At 46.2% G+C, this 24,039-nt stretch overlaps 1 protein-coding gene across 1 annotated transcript in view; it reads right to left on the bottom strand.

Moving 5' to 3' along the window:
- The window catches only part of MAP6 (microtubule associated protein 6), a 64,593-nt gene that overhangs the window by 13,104 nt on the left and 27,450 nt on the right, over positions 1 to 24,039 (bottom strand). The window contains exons 2-3 of the mRNA XM_083609994.1: positions 6,686 to 6,899; positions 2,716 to 2,912 (exon numbers count right to left, since the gene is read on the bottom strand). Of these exons, the coding sequence (XP_083466120.1) occupies positions 2,716 to 2,912; positions 6,686 to 6,899 (411 nt within the window). The remainder of the gene's footprint in view (positions 1 to 2,715; positions 2,913 to 6,685; positions 6,900 to 24,039) is intronic.

Here is a 24,039-nt window from a genome sequence, read left to right as displayed (position 1 = left end):
ACACGTCACACACAAATACAGTACGGTTTTTGCATTCAGTTCAGGAGTCAAAGCCAAGCCCACAAACATTTGCTACCCAGTTATCATACAGCTCACCCCACCCTCTCCCCCACCCCACCCCAGCCTCTGAGGCTGCAATCCTAAAACCTCCACTTACACAGGAGTAAGCCCGGCTGAATTCAATAGGCCTGACTTCTGGGCAGACATGGTTAGGTCTGCAGCCCGAGATCTGTTTTTCCCCTAACCTGGTTCTGCGGCAAAGACAGTATTTCTGCTTCTTTCTCAACTACCTCAAAAATTTACATTCTGCAAATCTTGCGCTCTATAAATAATAATACTAACAAAGATTCATGGGGTAGGGTGGTGGTGGTGGAAGCTTTTCTTGAACATCTCCATAGCAACTGTGGACCTGGAAATTTGCCCTTTTGATCCATCCCAATCGCCCTTCCTGTTTTGTTAACGTTCTTTTAAAAACTAATTGGCAATTTAGGGCCAAAGAGCAATTAAACCCAACGGCTGCTTCTCTGGGCAGTGAATTATTATTTTTCCAGTCGCTTGCGGTGATGTTCTCACTTGTACATTGGAGGAACCAGAAAAACAAACTAAAAACTGTTTTGTCTTTGACACAAGAAAGCCCCCAAGGCCTTTGATGAACCTACCCTGTATTTTCAGAACTCACCTGGAGAGATACTAACTAGTATTCTTCAAATTTGTAATGGTGGTTCAGAAGCGATCAGCTGACACTTGCATGACACCATCGTCAGTTGCGTGACATCATCACAAGGTCATCTGCTGGCGCCGACTGTCCTCGGCAGACTCCAGGTTTATACAGTCTCTCACATCACACCTGCGTGGATATCTGACATAGCATACATGTGACACACACAACGCTTGATCTGCCCTTTTTCGGAGGCGAAAATGTTGGGCAAATCATGACGTTGGTGTACATGGCTGCCAAGTGGAGATCTTGAAATTTCATGTTATTTTCAGCATGGGGTGGAAATGAAGAGACTTCTCTGCTGTTGGCAATGTATGAAACCAACCTCTGCTGAGGACAACCGGTCCCAACATGTGAGCTCAGGTAGGGCTAGGAGAGACCTCTGAAACCTGGGGAGTTGCTGCCAGCCAGTGTAGGGAATGCTGAGCAAGGTAGACTGAGGGCATGGTAGAATGCAGCTTTCTATGTGCCATAATCTGAAATCAGCAGGGTTCTGGCCATACCGTTTAGACTGATCACAGAAATCCCTGGGTCTTTTTTTATATTCTGGAAACCAAACCATTCCCTTTTTATTTTCTGGTTTCTGATCTACCGTATTTTTCGCTCTATAAGACGCACCAGACCACAAGACGCACCTAGTTTCTGGAGGAGGAAAACAAGAAAAAAAATATTCTGAATCTCAGAAGCCAGAACAGCAAGAGGGATCGCTGCACAGTGAAAGCAGCAATCCCTCTTGCTGTTCTGGCTTCTGGGATAGCTGCGCAGCCTGCATTCGCTCCATAAGACGCACACACATTTCCCTTTACTTTTTAGGAGGGAAAAAGTGAGTCTTATAGAGCAAAAAAATACGGTACTTGTGCAAGGTTTTCTACCCCTGAACCTCAGAGCTACGTGGACTTGTAAGCCGAAAAACAGTATTTCCTCTGGGAGACATTTAACGTCGCCATTACAGTTTTCAAAACCTCGCACGGTGCAGGCTGCAGATGTCCAAAGAAACGAGGTTAATGGGAATTGCATGGTTCCTCCCCCTTCTTTCCTTCTGTCAAGCTTAGTAGAACTTTCTCCTAGTGACATCACTACATGAGACGCTCTCCACCCTGATTGGCCGAGGCAGGGCTAGGAAATACAGAATGCTGTGACATCACAGCAAGCGCCACGTTCTCCTAAGGCATGGTGGGTGGGAAGGAGTGGGCCCTCAAATTCTAGGTCACGGGTTTTGCATCAGTCCTCAAAAATTAAGGGGCTGATTCTGTCCCCTTTCCAAATTGCTTAGGAGGGACAAGACGGTCCCATTCACCCCCACAGAAATGCAAATGTCTCATTGACTTTCAAAAAACACCTCAAGGAGGTTCGGGAGGGCTACCAGATAGATTATTTTTTTTACACACGAACCAATATTTATTTTACACCCTCTCTTAGTGGTATGAATTGAGCTTTATAGGCTAAGGCATAAGAAAGGGGCACTCGGGCAGAGACTAGTATTTGTTTTTAAGGGAGCTGGAAGTGGTCCAAATGGGATTCTTCTTTCAGTGTGTGAATACACACACACTCCTTTTGCCTCATTCTTGCCCCCGGGTCCAACAGGTTTGGCAGGATTTTTGATGCCCCAAAAAACCAAGCCAACTTGTTTCTCCGGGGCGAAAGCTGGACGAGAAGACCTGTCTTCCAGCCACTCTCCTATTCTATCTCCCCCCTAAATCTCTGATGTACACAGATTGAAAACTAATCTGCTGTGCACTTCCCTGCCTCCTATTACGCTAGGCAGCCAAACAACGCCCCCCCCCCCCGGCAAAAAGGAGGCTTTCTAATCCGCCTTTGAAATCAAAGATAAAAAGCTTCTAATACAATTGGAACACAGGCAGATTAGAAGCCTCTAATTAATTTTGTGGCCTTTATTTTAAAAAAAGAAAAAATAAAGAAAATAAAAGGAGGGGGTAGAAAACGAGAGAAAGAGAGAGAGAGAGAAAGAGAAAGCAAGTAAGAGCAGTGAAATTTACTCTTTCGCCTCGGCCAATTTATTGTTCATCTCTTTACTCTTCTCCTTTTCCTCGGCGTTTGTTGTGCTGGGCCCCTCGGCGCTCTTTTTCTTAGACGACCGGCTCGAAACCATCTGCTTATCTTTGGCCTTTTTCAGGGGTTTATGGCTTGTGGTCGTCTTTTTTGGCTTAGAAGGCTGAGGGCTCGGCTTCTCCACCTGGGCGGGTGCAACCGGCAAGCCGCCGCCGGCACAAAAGAGAAACAACACACACAACACACAAGGAGAGGTGAGGGGGAGGGAGGAGAAAAGCGAATTTAGAGAGGCGTTGCCGAACGGTGGCAAAGGTTTCATCGAAAGGCCAGCATCAAGGCCTTTAAGCCAGGCACAGGCCAACTCAGCCCTCCAGATGTTTAGGGACTACAACTCCCATCATCCCTGACCACCGGTCCTGTTAGCCACGGATGATGGGAGTTGTAGTCCCGAAACATCTGGAGGGCGAGTTGGCCTATGCCTGCTTTAAGCTGACTGGTGAACTAATCTGTCCTTAGAAGCATAAAACCCTCTTTGTGTGTGCACCACCATTGGGGTTGATGTGCCTTGTACCTCTATCTGATATACAGTGGTACCTTGGTTTAAGAACAGCTTAGTTGATGAACAACTTGGATTAAGAACGCTGCAAACCCGCAAGTAGGTGTTTGGTTTGTGAACTTTGCCTTGGAAGCAGAACATGTTCCGCTTCCTGTTGAGTGTAAATTGAGTCCCCCGGTGCTATGGGAAAGCGTGCCTTGGTTTAAGAACGCTTTGGTTTAAGAACAGACTTCTGGAATGGATTAAGTTCGTAAACCAAGGTACCACTCTATGGAGCATTAGGGGACAGTTAGTACCTCTGGTAGGGACATGCTGCGCTCCTTCTGGGGTAGTTTGTCCAGCTTTGGTGGCCACCCAGCGCTCAGCTCTCACCTGCGGCTCCACGGAGGACCTTAAGGTCCACAAATGACAACACTTTGGAGGTCCCAGGTTGCAAGGTGGTTAGGTTGGTCTCAACTAGGGCCAGGGCCTTTTCAGCACTGGCCCCGACTTGGTGGAACGCTCTGTCACAAGCGACCAGGGCCCTGCGGGACTTGACATCTTTCTACAGGGCCTGCAAGACAGAACTATTCTGCCTGGCCTTTGGTTTGGACTCGGTCTGACCCTTCTGTTTCCCTCCCCTTATGGTCTTGATTTATCGGCTACTTTAAAATGAGACTGCATTTTAAATTGGTTTCCCTGGCCCCTCTCTTTTTCCCCTTGAAACATACTCGGAGTCGAGAGTGGATTTCATGCTCTTTATTCAGCTCATAGTGGTGAGGAGGAATGGAAGTTCCCCCAGAATGTCTGCTTTATATACATTATTTACACAATGGGCCCCACGTGATTGGCTAATTCCGGGATTCACCTGTAGGCCAATCAGGTTGCGGGTTCACTTCCACCTGGAGCTGGATTGGGTGGCTCTGTGGACCAATCAGACTGCTGCATTCTGAATCCTATTGTTCTAGGACCAATCAGACTGCTGCATTCTGAATCCTATTGTTCTAGGACCAATCAGACTGCTGCCTTTTGGATCCTATTCAACTCAGTACGTAACACCCCTATTAAGTTTTTACTGTGATTTTAATGGTGTTAGCCACTCTGAGCCTGGCTCTGGCCGGGGAGGGTGGGGTATAAATAATTTATTATTATTATTATTATTATTATTATTATTATTATTATTATTATTATTATATGCTGTCAGGAGGCAACAGCGGCCACACCCTAGGAATGGCTTCGACTGGTCAGCTAAACCAGGCAAGTGCAGCTGATGGGGTCTCAAACCCTCAGGGAGTTACGGGTTCCCCCTGCATGTGAAGACAGGCTCTGGCAGATTGAGTGGATGAGACCAAGACTGGGTCCAACGGTCAAGAAGGCGGTTTCTGAACATGCCGTAGAGCAGAGACGTCCAGCTCCCATGAAACCGCGATCTACTCACAGAATAAAAAAAACTGGCAAAAAGTTGTTGAGCTTTTTTTTTAGGGAGGGGGAGGGAAGTCAAAGTTGTTGACCTTTTTCAGAGGGGCAGGTAGAAATGTTGAGCCTTCTTTAGGGGGAAATGGAAAAAGTCAGCTTTTTTGTTTCTGCAGGTTCTTTGTGGAACTCTGTGGAACCCAGTTCAGCTGCTGATTGATTGTGTGGCTGCAGTACATGGTTTATTGCTTTCATTTTATAGGTCAGTGGTCTCGTTAGATAGCAAAATCCATGTCAAACTGCTGTGTCAGGGGTTGTTTTTAAAAGTCCGGCACAAATTAATCCATTTTGCATTATTTTCTATGGGAAAGCGCGCCTTGGTTTTGGAACGCTTTGGTTTTGGAACGGACTTCCGGAACGGATTAAGTTTGAGAACCAAGGTACCACTATGTGGCAGAAGAGAAAGGAAAATGATTTATTCCCTGCCTGAGCTGGGTATTTGAAACCCCCTGTTTAGGTGGGGAAAGGCTGAGGCAATGCTCGCACTACGGTGAATTAGACTGCTGTGTCCAGCTGGCAGAAATTCAAGAAAAAAAACGGACCCAGGCCAGTTTTAAAGGTTGCGGATTCCTTAAGGTGATGGTGGTTAAGCGAAGGAGTTTTTTTTTTTTTAAAAAAAGACTCTTTAGAAAAACAGAGATCTACCTCCTGCAACCTTCCTGGGGATCAACCAGTCAGTCGTGGTCGACCAGCTGGACATCTGCATTGGCTCCCAGTACGTTTCTGAGCACGATTCAAAGTGTTGGTGTTGACCTTTAAAGCCCTAAACGGCCTCGGTCCTGTATACCTGAAAGAGCACCTCCATCCCCATCGTTCAGTCCAGACACTGAGGTCCAGCTCCGAGGGCCTTCTGGCGGTTCCCTCACTGCGAGAAGTGAGGTTACAGGGAACCAGACAGAGGGCCTTCTCGGTGGTGGCTCCCTCCCTGTGGAACTCCCTCCCACCAGATGTCAAAGAGATAAACAACTACCTGACATTCAGAAGACATCTTAAGGCAGCCCTGTTTAGGGAAGCTTTTAATATTTAACGCTGTACTGTTTTTAACACTTGATTGGGAGCCACCCAGAGTGGCGCCGCAACCCCAGAGTCGGCCACGACTGGACCTAACGGTCAGGGGTACCTTTACCTTTATGTCTGCAGTGCTGGATTCAGTTTTGCACATGCCCAAATGCTGAAAATTGCACCTGCGCAGAAGCGATTTTCGGTGTCTGGGCATGCGCAGAAGCAATTTCCGGCACTGCGGACATGCGCAGATGCGATTTCCGGCATCTGGGCATGCGCAGAAGAAGCGATTTCCAGAGCAGTGGAAGAGAGTCCCCATGCCGCGCTGTGCCGGTTTAGTGCAGCGCGCGGTGACTTGCCAAGAGGGCAGCTTGGTTTAGGGGTGGCTCGGGGGCCGGTTAAACGGCCTCTGTGGGTTGCTTCTGGCCCATGGGCCGCAGGTTGGGGGACCCTGGCTTACATCAGATCATGTATAGATTTGTAGTGAACAAACGAGGGCACACAGAGATACTAGGGGTTACTATAGGCCCTGAAAACAAAACAAAACCCCCAAGCCCTGTAGCTTTTGCAACAGCTGGAGATTGATCTGATGGTTCCTAGTCTCTGTCGAATCTGGTTTATGGGTCAAAATGAAACTAAAGTCAAATCACAGAGCCGTCCATGGAGGTGAGATCTTCTGAACTAGCCAACCAACTGGACGGGATGTGGGTGGGATGCGTAGGGGAGTGGTGGATCCTGCTGACCCCGCAGAGACTCCCCCCTCTCCAAATTTGCCACAGAGCAGGGAGGGAGAACCTCCCCCCCTCCAGATGACGCTGGACTCCAACTCCCATCAGCCCCAGCCAGCGTGCGAGGAAGCAGCATACAAAAGTATGAAATAAATGTTTTGTTTCGGCGGGGAAGTGTCCCACAGAGGAGCCGTACTGCCCGTCTCCCGTCTCCCTTACCTTTGTGATTTCCTTGTAGGGTTCGCTGTACAGGCTCCGTATCCTCCGATGCTCGAGGAATTTGTTATCCGAAGGGCCAGGCTTTGCCCCTTCGACAGTGAACTGGGTGCTGTAACTCGTTTTGTGGTTCATCTTCCCCTCCGGAAACTTGTACTGGGGCTTGACCTTGATGGCTTTCACCGGCTTGACGTCTGTCCAGGGTTGGAATTCATTTCTGAGGGGAAGGGCGAGAGCTTGAGTGAGAAGCGGGAAATCAAAAGAACGGCTAAGAAATAGAATGGCTTCAGTAGCTTTCTATTTGTACACACCGTTATGCTGAACAGTGTCGGTTGTTTAATTGACACCGAAAGGAGGAAATGCCTAGATGTGTATCCCTGAAGGTTTTAATGTGGGGAAATTCCACTGGAGTATACTAAGTGGTCTCTGAGTTGATAATTAACTGTTGCCTGCTAGCTAACATGTGAGTGTTTAACTTTAGATCAGGTGGCAAAGGTATTCGGTTGCAAATGTGCTATCTTGGAAGGGTGCTGGCTAAGTCTTTGCTCTCAGGCTCTGTGGGAGTGAGATGCTACCCATAACCTAAGATGCTGCATAGCCTAAGGGGCTGAAATGCAGGCAAAATGGAGCCCGTGTGAGAGAGAGCTTTGTTAGCCAGCTCTGATTATAGGTTTCTTTTATTTCTAAGAAGATGGGCCTGTGTTTGACTTGCACAAGATGAAATTATGGAAAATCAATTAAAAAATAATTAGCACACAAAAAAGATATTGTATGGAATTATTTGGATGTATCTTTGATTCTATCATTCTGTTTTTGAAGCAAGTTCTGCAAGTAAAGTTTCAACAATCTAATGGGTCTAGACCAGTGTTTCTCAACCTGTGGGTCCCCAGACGTTGTTGGACTACAACTCCCATCATTCCTAGCCAGCATGACAAGTGGTCAGGGATAATGGGAGTTGTAGTCCAACAACATCTGGGGACCCACAGGTTGAGAACCACTGGTCTAGACAATGTTTCGCTCCAAAAGGAGCAAGTCTTTATGCATCCGGTGACTTCACGCTGAGCAATATTAATATCTGTGATAGACGCAGAGGGCTCCCCTACCCTCTACCCAAGGGTTTGGGGGAAGAGGCTGTTGCCATGTCAGGTTGCCTGGTCTTTCAAAACTCAAGAGCCAGAGCTGGAGGCTACAGAGTGATCAAGGGCTGGAGCTTAGTATCACTTGGTAGGGGAATAAGGTGGTACCGGGCAGGTTCAAAAGAAGATCCTGGTTTACATCAAGGGCGGACCACTGAAACTGGAAGACAAGAAATTGCCTTGTACTGACTCTGACCATTGGTCCATTTACCTCAGTGTTGTCGGCACTGACTGGCAGCTCTCCAGGATTTCAGGCAGAGGAGATGCTGAGATGAAACTTGACAACCTTCTGCACAAAAAGAAGGTGTTTCCCCATCTCCAGTCAGTATGTCTGTCTCATGCTTGTGGGGTTCAGTGGCACTGTCAAACTTTGAGGCCACTGACAGTGGAACCTCGGCGGTCGAACGCTTCAGAAGTCAAACGTTTCAACTTTCGAACACCGACAACCCGGAAGCAAATTCTTCAGGTTTTTTTAACGCACCTCAGAAGTCCAATGTCTTCTGAGGTGCATTTCTCCATTTTTTCCAATGGATTTTGCCAGGCGCCCATTGCGCCTTAGTTGTCGAACGTTTCGGAAGTCAAACAGTCTTCCGGAACAGATTACGTTCGACAACCGAGGTTCCACTGTATAAGTTTCCCCCCTCTGTTTGGGGAACTTTTGTTTGTTTTAGTGATTTGTACAGCCTCTCTGGAAGCCATTTAAATGAATAATTATATGATGATTAGCCACCATTCCATACATGTTTTTGTTTGTGGTTCTGCATGCCCGCCCATGGAATAACAGAGTTCACTAATAATCTCTGAATTGGATTTTCTGTGCATCCTAGTTCCAATCTACAGCGGAATGCGTTTTGCTTTTCATATGTTTCAAACAGCTGGTTTTTTTTAAATAAAAATTGAGATTTCCCAAGCTTGGGAATGTCACAGTCCTATTGTTTCCCCCCTGTTCTTTTAGATGCAGCCATCTTGTGCTATGCCACACCTCTAGGGCAGCCATTTTGTGTTATGTCATGACCCGTTGACAGCCATTTTGGCCCCCATAGGAGCCATTTTGTGACTGGTGTCCATGACCACATCCTCAGAAGACCTCACAAGGTCAGCCAGCATTTCCGCAGCCCCCCAACGCGCTCAAGGGCTGTGTGCCTTTGGCATCCATACTCCAAAAACTCACTTATTTCATGAGTTTATAACAGCCAGAACCAGTAAGCTGGCCAGAAATATAGGGGATGCTGGGGAATATTCACATCCTTGTCCTTGTGGGGCAGGGAGAAGAATCCACTGACACAATGTGATATGGATAAAATGAAGTCACTGGAGACTGAAATGTGGAACAAGGAGACTTGATTCAACACTAAAGCTGAGCTCAAAATGGCTGCTGTCCATGGTTCCATTCTTCGCTGGTGTTCCCCAAAAATGTTGTCCTCCATGCACCCATTCCCAAACACTTTGGTTCCTGCTTCATTATAATGAAGGAGGCATGTATTCCTATTTTACTCTTTTTTGCGTACAGTGGTACCTCGGGTTACATATGCTTCAGGTTACAGACTCTGCTAACCCAGAAATAGTGCTTCAGGTTAAGAACTTTGCTTCAGGATGAGAACAGAAATCGCGCAGCAGTGGCCTGTCAGTAGCGGGAGACCCCATTAGCTAAAGTGGTGCTTCAGATTAAGAACAGTTTCAGGTTAAGAACGGACCTCCAGAACGAATTAAGTACTTAACCTGAGGTACCACTGTATTAGCATTGTTGTCTGTTTTGTAATTTCAGGGTTCATACGGCTTTTACATAATCATCATAATCATCAACATTAGTAGTAGTGGTAGTATGCCAGCTTAGAGGAATTATTATTTTTTTAAGGTGAGCTTTCTGAAGAAGAAAACAAACACCCATAAACTTCATATGAGCATACGAAGAGCCGCCTGGATCATAGCTGTCAACGTTTTCCTTTTTTTAAGGGAAATTCCCTTATTCCGAATAGGATTCCTTGCAAGAAAAGGGAAAAGTTGACAGCTATGGACTGGATCAGGCCAATGGCCCATCTAGTCCATCATCCTGTTCTCACATATCCCTTCAAATTCATAATATTTTTGTTTACTGTACCATAACTTTAATGTAGTTCTATTTATATCTAAAACTTTCAACTCTTCTCTCTTTTGGTCTAATTTTTCCTTATCCTTCTTTTGCTTAGACATCCTAAATTTCTCCTCCAGTATCCTGACCTCCTCTTCTACACCCCCAATCCTCCTATCTTTCCCTTTTTTTTTTAACATTGACAACCTCTGAATACGTTCTCCCCTAATGACTGCTTTCATTGCTTCCCATTTTGCTGCTAATGGGAGATCTGGGTCTTTATTTTCCTCAAAATACCTTTTTAACGCTATTTGTATTTTAACCTTACTCCATTCATCAGCTACCAACCAAGGGTTAAACCTCCAAGAATAGGACCTATTAATTGTTGGGATACTGCCAGGGAGATAGAGTCCATCTGAAGCTGCCAAGCTCGGTGCCGGACGATCCATCGACCTCCCGTAGTCACGCAGTATCAGCTATTTAGCGACACTAAGCCTCTGGCTTAGTGCACACTCTTAACAGCAGAATTCACACAGCAAGAAGTTGCACAGCATGAGAGCAGAACATGCATATTTACAGTTTATTTGGCGTTGGTCAGAACAAAGAAAACATGACCGTCTGCTCCGACTGCTCAGGCAAAACAGACAGAAAACGAAAGGAACATATAGCATAAACATCCTGTGAGACAGGAACTTACGCAGGCTGTGACACAAACATCCTGCTGCCTTTTAAGGTGGAACGGAAATATCCTAACATCCTCCCCCTTTCCGTGTAACCTGTAGTACCTGTGGTTCAACCCAATTGCAACCTTTGTACGTAAACCTTAAGTTGTTCTCTGTTAACAACCTTAGACAACAGATCAGCAGGAATTTCATTTCCTGGCATGTAGGACACTTGAATGAGTCCTTTCTGAATACACTCTCTTGCTCGATGTAGCTTAATCTGCAAGTACTTGGTCCTTTGCTTGCAACTCTCCGAGTTCAGCAAAGCCAAACAAGATCTATTGTCTTGATACACTTGTATAGGACATTTCACAGAAACCCCAATGTCCTTAAACAGTTGCAACAACCATTCACAATCCATGAGTGAAAATGACAGAGCATTGAGTTCTGCTTCACAGGAACTTAGGCTAACTGTCGTCTGCTTTTTGCACAACCAGTCAAACAGGCAGTGGTTGTACATGTAGCATACTCCAGAAGTGCTTGTACCATCCGTGATGTCACTTCCAAAACTTGCATCTACAAAGATTTCAAGACCTCCAGTCTTCTGACTGGTGAACCTCAGCCTGTAGTGCATAGTCCCTTTCAAATACCGGGCTATGCGCTTCAGAGCTTTCCAATCCTGAACAGTAGGATTGTTAGCATGTCTGCTCAGCAGGTTAGTGCTTACAGCAATGTCAGGTCTTGAACATCTAGCAATGAAATTCAACTTGCCTAGAATGCATCTGTACAGCGTTGTGTCAGAAAACGCTTCAGCAGTACTGTCTACCTGGTAACCTGTCACCATCGGTGTGTCTGCTGGGTTTGCATCAACCAAATTCAACCTGGTTAATACATCAGCAATTTTCTGTGTTTGGTGTACCAGAAAATTACCTGCTTGGTCCCTCTCCACCTGCAGAGAAAGATAGTTGGATACCTCACCAAGATCCTTCATGTCAAAGTGCTCCTTCAGCTGAGCTAGGGTGCTTTGGTAGAAAGCCTGATTCTTCCAAAACATCAGAAGATCATCAACAAAACATAAACAATACAGTTTGTTTTGCCCCTCCTCCTTGACAAACACACACGGATCAGCTTTGCCCTGGTGAAAACCTAGAGAAAGCAACGTTTCAGTGAGTTTTGTGTTCCAATACCTGGCACTCTGCTTGAGACCATATAAGGATTTCCGCAGTTTACAGACCATTCCCTTCTGTATCTGCATCCCGTCAGGTGGAAGCATGTACAGCTCCTCCCCCAAAATCCCGTACAAAAAAGCTGTATTTATGTCATGATGGGAAACATGCAGTTTCTCCTCCGCAGCGATCTTGAGCATCAGCCGAATGCTCTCATATTTGACCGTGGGTGAGTAGGTCTCGTGGTAATCCTGCCCTGGTACCTGTGAAAAACCTCTGGCAACCAATCTGGCTTTGTGTCTGACAACCTTGCCATTCTGGTCTGTCTTGGCCTTGAAGACCCATTTGCTGCCAACCAGTCTCATCCCTGGGACTACCGGTACCAGTTCCCAAGTTTGGTTCCTGTTCAAGGAATCAACTTCAGCCTTCATGGCATTAAGCCAAGGCTCAGCATCTTTAGAGGTTAACTCCTGGACCTCTTTGAAGCTTGAAGGTTCCCACACCTTCTCTGAGCTACTAAGAACAGCAGTTGCTGTCTTAGCAAACTCATCAGCAAATCTCTTTGGAGGTTTGCCTTTGGTCGCCCTTTCAGACCTGCGAACTAGACGCAAGTCTTCTGGACTCATCTCCTCCTTCTTAGGAGAAAAGTGACCAATGGTGAACAGTGGTTCTTCCAGTTCATTGTCAGACGCATCAGATGGTCTGACTGAGGCCTTTGCGCTCTTGTAGTCTGCTGTGTCATCACTGTCACTGACAGCAGCAGCAGCGCCGCCCACTGAACTGGAATCCGAACTCTGATCATCATCATCATCATCATCATCATCCTCAGTTTCCTCAGCTTTCTCAGCATGATCTGCTTTCTTCACATCACCTTCATCCTCCTCTGGGTAACTCTGGAAAATTCCCACATTTTCCCCCCACTTAGGATTGTACTCAACACTCCTTGTGAACTTTATGGATTTTGAGTTAGTCATCCATACTCTGTATGCACCTTTATCGTACCCCATGAACAAACCATGTGCCCCACGCTTCCCAAGCTTGTTGCTTTGTGGGGTGTGTACCCACATGTCAGAACCAAAGATTCTCAAGTGCTTGGTGTTAGGTTTGTTACCAAACATTTTCTCATAGGGAGTGCAGCCAATAGGTGATGACAGTCTGCGATTAAAAGTGTAAACAAAATTCGAGAGAGCCTCCCCCCAAAACTTCTCAGGGAGGTTGGCATCATGCAACAAGGTTTTTATCCCTTGCAGCAACGTTTGATTTGCTCTCTCCGCAAGCCCATTCATCCATGGCGATCTAGGCGTTGACAAGTCATGCTGGATTCCCTTCTCAGTCAGGAAAGCTTCAAACTGCTGAGAAGTGAACTCCCCGCCCCGATCAGTAAACAGACAGCCAATACGTTTACCATGAGCATTCTCCAACCAAGCACAGAATGCCTTGAACCTAGGAAATGCTTGCGATTTCTGCTCGAGCATAAACACATGAATGTACCTGGAAAAAGAATCAATTAGAACCATGAAGTACCTTGCTCCTCCCAAAGAGGGTGTCAGAGGACCTACCAGGTCTGCGTGAACTAGCTGGTAGGGTTTGGAAGCCTGCCTGCTAGACTCCTTGCCTTTTGGAGCAACCTTCACCTTGTTCTCTGCACAAGATACACATTTCATGTGAAACTTACAAGGTTTGATGTCCAAACCTTCAACCAACTCAGGCATCTTGGCTAGCGCTTGCCAAGAGAGGTGACAAAATCTTCGATGTGCATCATGAATGCATCCTGCATGAAGAACCTTGTTAGTTTGTGCAACACAACAAGTATCAGCATTAGATATAACAGCATTGTCCTCATAAGTTAGACAGAACAAACCATCCATCAACTTTGCATGCAAAAAGTCCTCTTTGCCTTTTCTGATGATACAGACAGTCCTCTTGAAGGAAACCTCAAAACCACGCCCAGTCAGCTGTGGTACACTAATCAAATTGTCCACAGCTCCTGGAACAAAAAGAACATTACTAATGGTAGTATGCAGACTTTCAAGTTTCACAGTCCCAACTCCTGTAGCTTGCAAAGTCCTTCCATCAGCCAGCTGGACCTCTCCATCTTGAGGTGTGAAGGAGACAAACAGATGGCGGTCTTTGGTGAGATGGCGCGTGGCCGCAGAGTCAACAATAAACCTGGCCTTCCCCTTCGAAGCAGATTTGCTGGCAAACAAAACCTTGTTTTCCACCAGCGTGGGCTTTTGCTGCTTGCCCCCCTGCTCCTGGCCATCAGACTTGCCTTTAGCCTTTGGTGAAGCTGTGCCAGCAAACAAAGCCTTGTTTTCCACTGGCGTGGGCCTTTCACCCCCCTTCTGCTTCGGGCCATCTGCAGGCATCCGTCTCTGTTTACTTCTGGCCTTCCGGCCTCTGCAAAGTTGACCTTGGCTCCCATGGGAAACAGAGCTCTCAGCTGCCGACTCCTTGGCTCCCCCTGGAGGCTGGAATGCTGCCTGGGATGACATCACAGTCAGCTCCCCCTGCAGCTTGCAACCGGTGCCCTCGGCATTCCTGCATTCGCTCGCATTCTGGGAAACAGCCAGGACCTCCGATGCATTCAAACTCTGGGCTGGGATGACTGGCAGATGGGCTATCTTCAAAGCATTCCACATCTGACGTGCAGTGGTGTTGCCAGCTAGCGTAGCAATTTCCTCCAGAGAGACGGACAAGACTATTACGTCTATGGCTCTCGAATTCTGAGCCTCCCATCTCCCTGTCAGAGGAACTGGAGGGGCTTCACTGACAGTTTGCCAGACTCCAAACTGACGCAGCAAACTCTCACACCATTTTGCCCAGGTCTCATAATTGTCCCGATTTAACTTTGGGTACTCAGCAGCTTCAGAGGCTTGGAAAAACTCCATTCCACCTCTTAACATCAGCCGTGAGTCTTCTTCACTTCAGAGACTCCTTATCTTGGCACCCATAAATCACGAAGCCTGCTTGGCTCGGCTCCCAGGCCAATTAGGCCAGCCGGACATCAAAAGCCCTTGCCGCGGCAACGAAAAGCCTTTACTTTCGCTTTTCCCACACATACCTCAGCAGTCTGTCGCAGTCTTACTCTCCTGCAAGTGCCGTGAATCTGGGCCCGAAACCTGTTGTTGGGATACTGCCAGGGAGATAGAGTCCATCTGAAGCTGCCAAGCTCGGTGCCGGACGATCCATCGACCTCCCGTAGTCACGCAGTATCAGCTATTTAGCGACACTAAGCCTCTGGCTTAGTGCACACTCTTAACAGCAGAATTCACACAGCAAGAAGTTGCACAGCATGAGAGCAGAACATGCATATTTACAGTTTATTTGGCGTTGGTCAGAACAAAGAAAACATGACCGTCTGCTCCGACTGCTCAGGCAAAACAGAGGGAAAACCAGAGCTTTAACTATTCGGACCTTTGTTGGCAAGGTGATGTCTCTGCTTTTTAAGCTGCTGTCTAGGTTTGTCATTGCTTTTCTCCCAAGAAGACTCCCAAGAAGACTCATCTTTCCCTGATGTTGGGAAAGATGGAGGGCAGAAGGAGAAGGGGACAGCAGAGGACGAGGTGGTTGGACAGTGTTCTCAAAGCTACCAGCATGAGTTTGACCAAACTGCAGGAGGCAGTGGAAGACAGGAGTGCCTGGCGTGCTCTGGTCCATGGGGTCACGAAGAGTCGGACACGACTAAACGACTAAACAACAAAAATTTGAAGGATGGCAGATATACGGGCATGGTCAGTGATCTTAATCATTCCGATATCTATTCCCTTCACCCATTCCCTAGCCTCTTGCGATATTAAAATACCAACAGGATTTGAACACAAGACCCCTCTCCTCTCCTGCAGCTTCCAGGAACTGGTACCCGGATTCTGACAGGTGATGGGCTCAATATAAACAGCTGCACAGCTCTACTGTTACTAACAGTTATAGCTCAGGAGCACAGTTCAGGGAAAGCTGGCTTCCTGTTCTTTATGTCTCCCCATCCTTCTAAAACAAATTTTCCAAGTGGGCGATAACTGCCACTGCGAAAGGGGGGCGGCACTAGCCTTGGGTGTGATTGGGCAGGGGGGTGTTGAATAAAAATAAGGGGCATTGGAAGCATAAAGAAGAGAAGAAAATTTTGAAATTAGCTAAAATGTATAAGACAAATAATAAATGTTGGAAATGTAAAGAAAAAGAAGGAACATTTTATCATATGTGGTGGGAATGTAAAAAAGTAAAGAACTTCTGGGAAATGATATATAATGAGATGAAAAAGATGTTGAAATATACATTTTTTAAAAAACCAGAAGCATTTTTACTTGGTACTATAGGTCAGGACATTAATAGGCAAGATGTTAAATTGTTTTTATATGCAACAACAGTGGCAAGAGTATTGTTAGCCCAGAAATAGAAACAAGAAGAAATTCAGACGAAAGAAGAATGGCAGACAAAATTAATGGACTATGCAGAATTGGACAAAATGACAGGAAGGATTCGAAACCTGCGGGACCAGAGATTTACAGAAGATTGGAAGAAGTTTATGAATTATTTGAAGAGCAACTGTAATCAACAAATTACGCTAGTAGGACTACAAGAAGTTTTGTAAGGAGAAATATACGAAGTGTTACAAAGTAGAAAAAGATAGAGGTATTGGTTATGAGTTTGAAATGTAATAGGGAAGATAAGAAATGCATACTGAGGGATTAGATTGGAAAATTTTCAGACAGGATTGACGGAAGTCAAAAATTCGAATAAGATGTAAAAGTATGTTCAATTACTGTTGAAAATGATACGTTAAAAAAACTAATAAAAAATTATATATATAAAAAAAAGAAAGAAGAAAATTTTGAAAAACCGTTCACACATGTTCCATGTGTTGTGTAACGACACTTAGCATCGCAACATCAAAGTCGTGGTGAGTACTTTATTTTCCAAATAAACACTTTCTGTGTGTAATGTGAATACAGTGGTACCTCTGGTTGCGAATGGGATCCGTTCCGGAGGCCTGTTTACAACATGAAAAGAGTGCAACCCACAGCGGTGCATCTGCGCACGTGCGGGTTGCGATTCACCGCTTCTGCGCATGCGCATAACGTCATTTTGCGCTTCTGCGTATGCGCGAGCGGCGAAACCCGGAAGTAACCCTTTCCGGTACTTCCGGGTCGCCGCGGGACATTACCTGAAAGAACGTAACTTGAAGCAAACGTAACATGAGGTATGACTGTATCACGAGGGTTGATTTTAATAAATCATTTTATGATTTCAAGCTTCAAGGTGTCTCATTTACAACAACAGCTTTCTTTACTATGTTTCAGGACAGAAAGATAGATACACAAAAGAATGCAAATTTATGTCTGCATCTTTGTTTTTTTGCTTAAAGAAGGTAGATGTCTGTGTGGAGTGTGTGTTTCTGAGTAAATCTTTCCCCCCTGAAAAGTAGGGCGGTAGGCCATATAAGTTTGGGAACCCCTGTTCTAAAATAGCAATGAGAGGTAGGGTGTGTTGCTGTCAAACATCTCTGAGTTTCCACCATCCTCAGTGGAAAATAATCAATGAGAGTTGATGGTGGACTGACCAATAAGGGATGCTTTAGTCCCCTTTCACCTTTTCAGGATGATCAATCCACTTTGCAATCCATTTGAGCGACAGCGGGCCGCGATGCTGCGTCCTTCCTCCAGGGCAGAAACACACCCATTAATTAAAACCTAGCCGGTCGTTAATATTCAGTGCACACTCCAGACTAGCGGCAAATTGCTTGCGAAGACCACACCGCAAACACCACAAGCAGCCAATGTGTGTCTGAACGCATATGATTTTCCCCCTTGCATTAACAGCATCCCAGAAGGGATATTTGCATGTAGATCAGGGCTCCACTCAGTGGATTGAGATCTGCATGCACAACAGGTCATTTCTAACAAGGAACTTTGGTCCAGACCAGCCTTCCTCAACTTGGTGCCTCCAGATGGCTTTGCTGGCTGGGACCAAAGAGGGTTGTAATCAGGAGAAATTCACCGTTCTGGGCGGACGGAGTGACGGAGACAGGAAGTTTGTGTTACTGTGTTCCGTGAAGTGGGACTGTTGTCATTTGTTCCTTTTCTCTTTGCTGTCTGATGCTAGAGAGAGAGGGAGCCATGTTGCAGTGCTCCGTGTGTGTTTATATGTAAATAAAATAGATTAGCCAAAATTCTGAGTTGCTGAGATCTGTCACGCGAACGGCGCAAACTCTGCAGATCCCTAAGTGTGCTGGGGTCGGTGGGCATCGGTCACTGTGATATTCGGGCTGAAGAAAGCTTTTGAAGCTCCCGAACGAAAGTCCAGGAAGAAGAAGAGTTTGGATTTGATATCCCGCTTTATCACTACCCGAAGGAGTCTCAAAGCAGCTAACAATCTCCTTTCCCTTCCTCCCCCACAACAAACACTCTGTGAGGTGAGTGGGGTTGAGAGACTTCAGAGAAGTATGACTAGCCCAAGGTCACCCAGCAGCCACGTGTGGAGGAGCAGGGAAGCGAACCCGGTTCACCAGATTATGAGTCCACTGCTTTTAACCACTACACTACACTGGTATGTGTCTCTGCCAGCGTCCTACTCGAGTGTAGGCTGAACTCCTGACACCACCAGGATCATCTAGTCCAAACCCCTGCAATGCAGGAAACATTTGTCCAGTGTGAGGGTAGAACCCACAACCCTGAGATTAAGAGTCTCATGCTCTAACGGACTGAGCTATCCAGTTCATCCAAGCATTGCGTTCTCCAGCCACAAAGGCAAGAGCATCACCTTCATGGCTGACAGCCATCGATAGCCCTCACCTCATCCATGAATTTGTCTAATCCTCTTTCAAAGCCATGTAGGTTGGCGGCCATCCCTCATGTGGCAGGGAGTTCCGTAGTTCAACTACATGCTGCTTTTTTCCCTCTGTCCTAAATCTTCCAACATTCTGGATGAGATGCATTCAGGATGCCGGACTAGATTGGCCATTGGCTTGATCCAGCGGGCTCGTTTCATCTTCCTGCAGGAAGCCAGAGGCATCGATTGATGTTCTCTTGGAAGCAGAACACCGAACCTTTTAGTCTGAGAGTTGAAGGCAATTCTGAATGGGTTCCCACTGAATGGGTATCCCACTTTCCCTACTTCCCTGGCCCTAATGCAAAGATGAGGAGGGGGACCTCCAGGCAGCCGTGGAAAGAGAGACGCCGCCGAGTGCGCCTTCATTAAAAAGCTCTGCCTCGTGCGCATCACCGAGACAAAAGGCACATGAATAATGTAACGTGCAGGAGCTAAGAATAAGCGCAAGCCATACGGAGCTCTACAACTGGTGTGGGGCCCGGCACGCGAGTCTTGTTTCGCTGTAGTTTTTCTTTTAAATGTATTTAATCATTTTTTCGATACGAACAACAATTGCAAAAGACACACACAACAAAAACCATAATAACACAATCTGACAATTCAGATTTGAATACACTGATATACCTATGACTACACCTTTTTAACAATTTTTTCCCACCTCTCTCTCCTCCCCCCACTTCTCCCCATATCGCTTAAATATTCATTCCAGATTTCTTCATATATATCCATTCTTAATTTGCGTCAACATGCAATTCATTCGTATGTAGCTAATCTGTCCATATTTTCATAGAATCATAGAATCATAGAGTTGGAAGAGACCACAAGGGCCATCGAGTCCAACCCCCTGCCAAGCAGGAAACACCATCAGAGCACTCCTGACATATGGTTGTCAAGCCTCTGCTTAAAGACCTCCAAAGAAGGAGACTCCACCACACTCCTTGGCAGCAAATTCCACTGTCGAACAGCTCTTACTGTCAGGAAGTTCTTCCTAATGTTTAGGTGGCATCTTCTTTCTTGTAGTTTGGATCCATTGCTCCGTGTCCGCTTCTCTGGGGCAGCAGAAAACAACCTTTCTCCCTCCTCTATGTGACATCCTTTTATATATTTGAACATGGCTATCATATCACCCCTTAACCTCCTCTTCTCCAGGCTAAACATGCCCAGCTCCCTTAGCCGTTCCTCATAAGGCATCGTTTCCAGGCCTTTGACCATTTTGGTTGCCCTCCTCTGGACACGTTCCAGTTTGTCAGTGTCCTCCTTGAACTGTGGTGCCCAGAACTGGACACAGTACTCCAGGTGAGGTCTGACCAGAGCAGAATACAGTGGCACTATTACTTCCCTTGATCTAGATGCTATACTCCTATTGATGCATGATTCAATCCATGTGCTCAATGGAATCTTTTTGCGGCTCTTCCAATTCCAATTTTTTTGTTTCTAATATAGCACGGTACATCCATTTCTTTCCCGTTTCACTGTAGTGAAATTAAGGGAGGTCGACAGCATCACTGAAGGCAGCCTCGCCCACAGTAGCATAACCCAGAGGATAAACCTGCAGCAAGCATGTTCGCTGCAGGCACAGAGGCCAGCAATGCATGCAGTGACCGTCCCGCCTGCTGAGTTTGGATCTGCAGGGCCAGATGTGGGGAACTCTTTGGCCCTCCAGATGTGGCTGAGCCACAACTCCCATAACCCCCGACCATTGGCCATGCTTGCTGGGGCTGGTGGGAGTTGTAGTTCAGCAACACCTGAACAACCCAAGATGCCCACACCTGTTCTCTTGGCAGACTCAAATCATGAAGGCGGCCTTTAAGAGAAATGGGTCAGTGGTAACCAGAAGGCTGGTGGTTCAGATCCACCCAGGGATTGTTGTGGGCATGGGGGTTGGGCTAGATGACCCTCGGGTGCCTCCCAGCTCTGCAATTCTATGATGCTATGATTCTATTGGGACGCGGGTGGCACTGTGGGTTAAACCACAGAGCCTAGGACTTGCTGATCAGAAGGTCGGCAGTTCGAATCCCCACGACGGGGTGAGCTCCCGTTGCTCAGTCCCAGCTTCTGCCCACCTAGCAGTTTGAAAGCACGTCAAAGTGCAAGTAGATAAATAGGTACCACCCTGGCGGGAAGGTAAACGGCGTTTCCGTGCGCTGCTCTGGTTCGCCAGAAGCGGCTTAGTCCTGCTGGCCACATGACCCGGAAGCTGTACGCCAGCTCCCTCGGCCAATAAAGCGAGATGAGCACCGCAACCCCAGAGTCGGTCACGACTGGACCTAATGGTCAGGGGTCCTTTTACCTTTTAGTTCCCTTGCTTCTCCAAATGAGTCAGTACAGCATGTAAAGCATGTAAAGCCATTGCCACAGCATCCTCCATAGTAGCCCTCGATAGCCCTCTCCTCCACCGTGAATTTGTCCAACCCTCTTTTAAAACCATCTACATTGGTAGCCATCCTTGCCTACTGTGGCAGGGAGTTCCATAGTTTAACTATGTGCCGGACGAAGAAGCACTTTATTTTATCGGTACTGAACCTTCCAACGTTCTGTTTCTTTGGACGTCCACAAGTTCTAGTGGTTTGAAAGAGGGAATGAAATGTTTCTCTGCCGTTTCCTCCATTCCATGCATAAATTTGCAAACTTCTGTCATGTCCCCTTTCTTTCTTTCTTTCCCCAACCTAGTGCCTTCCCTGGCTGCAGCTGATGGGAACTGTTGTCCAAACAGCTGGGTTGGGTGAAAGCCCCTGAACACCGGGAGAGGTAAAAAAATTGGCAGCTGTGCCCCCCCCCCAAAAACTCTGGTTGCTATAAAAATCTGAAGCAGTGGTATGTTTGTCGAGTCTCTCCCTGGAAACGAAGGGCAAGAAATGCATCCCAAATAGTTTGGCTCATTCCAGACCACTTAGAAAGCTGGACATTGGCACATGCAGAGTCTAAGATGCTTGGATGGCTGAAAAATCAGAAAGCATGACTTACGGCTGTCTTGCTGAAGGAAAGCAAGCCTGGCCTTCCTGGTCCCTGAATTGGAGACTGCCTGGGACCCTCACCCCTTGATTTCAATCAGAGAAGAAAGATGCAATGGAAATTCCACTAAGAATAATATATGTTTGATATGTTCCATCTGCAAGATGCACATTTTCAGCTAAATGAATCTCCACCAAACCAAAAAGTCCAGCAAACTCCACCACAACTGCTGCCTCCAAATTTCCTTTCTCAAATTCCAACTCTCCCCAGAACTCAAAGGTTGGTGCAAAGGCTCCTGGGTTTAACAGCCGTTTTTGTGTTCCTTCTGCACCATTTTTGCAGTTTCCCCACTGGTTTTGGGCCAGTTTTGCCAGTTTTGGGCCTTTTTCCAGTTTGAACCGATTTAGTTAATTATTTCCTGGCACCACGCATATCGCTGAGGTCTCACACAAGTCAAACGCATGGAAGTAGGGATGAACCTGCCCACATGTTTGTATTTGAAAACTACAATCGTGTGGATAAAATAACTTCTGCAAAGCAACTACCTGTTTGCTTGCCAATCTGTTCACTCAACCGCTTCCATCTGCAGAACCATTGCAGGAGCCAAATAACAGCCATTCAAGATTTGAAAGAAATTAATCTTTCCTTGTGGTAGCAGCCACACTTGGAACTCCCTGCCTATTGATGTCAGGCAGAAACCTTCACTGTACTTTTTTTTTTTTTTTGCTAAAAGCATTCTCCGCCTGCTTCTTGGGAGAAAAGCAATGACAAACCTAGACAGCATCTTAAAAAGCAGAGACATCACCTTGCCGACAAAGGTCCATATAGTTAAAGCTATGGTTTTCGCAGTAGTGATGTATGGAAGTGAGAGCTGGACCATAAAGAAGGCTGATCGCCGAAGAATTGATGCTTTTGGATTATGGTGCTGGAGGAGACTCTTGAGAGTCCCGTGGACTGCAAGAAGATCAAACCTCTCCATTCTGAAAGAAATCAGCCCTGAGTGCTCACTGGAAGGACAGATCCTGAAGCTGAGGCTCCAAGACTTTGGCCACCTCATGAGAAGAGAAGAGTCCCTGGAAAAGACCCTGATGCTGGGAAAGATGGAGGGCAGAAGGAGAAGGGGACGACAGAGGAGGGCGAGATGGTTGGACAGTGTTCTTGAAGCTACCAGCATGAGTTTGACCAAACTGCGGGAGGCAGTGGAAGACAGGAGTGCCTGGCGTGCTCTGGTCCAGGGGGTCACGAAGAGTTGGACATGACTAAATGACTAAACAACAACAACAAAAGCATTCTCATTTAGCAAGGCCTATCCAACTATGCTGCCATGTCTTTTAATGATTTTTAGCTAATTGCAGATTTGGATTCTTTTTGAATGTCTTAAGTTAGTTGTTTGTAAGTGGGTTGTTTTAAGCCAATAATTTCATTGTTTCATCCTTTCAGTGGCGTAGCGTGGGGGGTGCAGGGGGGGCCGGCTGCACTGGGCGCAACATCTGGGGTTAGGGCAAATCCACGGGTTAGGGGGCGCAAATCCATGGGTTAGGGGGCGCAAATTACTTGCCTTGCCCCGGGTGCTGACAACCCACGCTACGCCACTGCATCCTTTCTCTCTTGTGCAAAAAGTGGTGGCCCCTCTCAGCTCTCACCTGGGAGCTTTTCTTCCTTCTCCCAGTCTCTCACCCTGGGGGAGGGGGTCTTCCCTTCCCTGCCTCTCGGGGTCTTTATACCACCTTCATGTGTATGTAATCCTTGGACCCCAATAACAGGCCAGAGCAGAGAACACCAAAGGAAAACAAAAGAGAAGAGAAAGGAGAAAGGAGAAAAACGGAAGGAAATAACAGAAGAAAGGAAGGAAGGAAGGAAGGAAGGAAGGAAGGAAGGAAGGAAGGAAGGAAGGACTTTTCCTTTTCCATCTGTCAGTTAAATAAAAGAAATTATTCAATACATTCCCTCTAGGATGACATCCAGCTATTCTACTTTCTGTTAAGCAATATTTCCCCAATCTTCAGACCCAAACGTCTGAAATTGTTTTTAACGGATAATTCCATTGTTCTATTCTTTTTGTCAATGGGTGGTATATAATTTTTTTCTTCCAATAATTTTTTTAAATTTTCTTCATATTACATATTCTTTCATACCATATATTTATCAATATATAAACCTTTTTGCCCTGCTGAGCTTGTGACCTCCCTCCATCCCTTCAGTTGGTATCCCTTATCAAATTCTTTTCGCGTATTTTATCATCACATCTTATCTATTTTACATTGTAGGAATTACTTCAATCCTGCTAGTATTTTAAAGTTTTTACAGCTGTCCTTTAAATATTCAATAAATTTACTCCAATTGTCCTGAAATCTCTGCATGGTATATAATTTTTAATGAAACAAATCGCTATGCGCACGCTTTCTGAACTTATTCTGGTGGCAGGAGCTGGGATGTGATGTAAAATCTGATCTCTTTGAAAAGAAAAGAAAAAATAATGTACATGCACAGACTAGGCTTCGCTGCAGCAATGCCTCAGGAAAGCAAACTAGGAACTCTCTGTCGTTTC

Source organism: Podarcis filfolensis (genome assembly GCF_964270895.1).
Source record: "Podarcis filfolensis genome assembly, chromosome: 4".
Classification (NCBI taxonomy): domain Eukaryota; kingdom Metazoa; phylum Chordata; class Lepidosauria; order Squamata; family Lacertidae; genus Podarcis; species Podarcis filfolensis.
The sequence above is the reverse complement of the archived record's forward strand: the minus strand, read 5'-3'. Positions and strand labels throughout refer to the sequence as shown.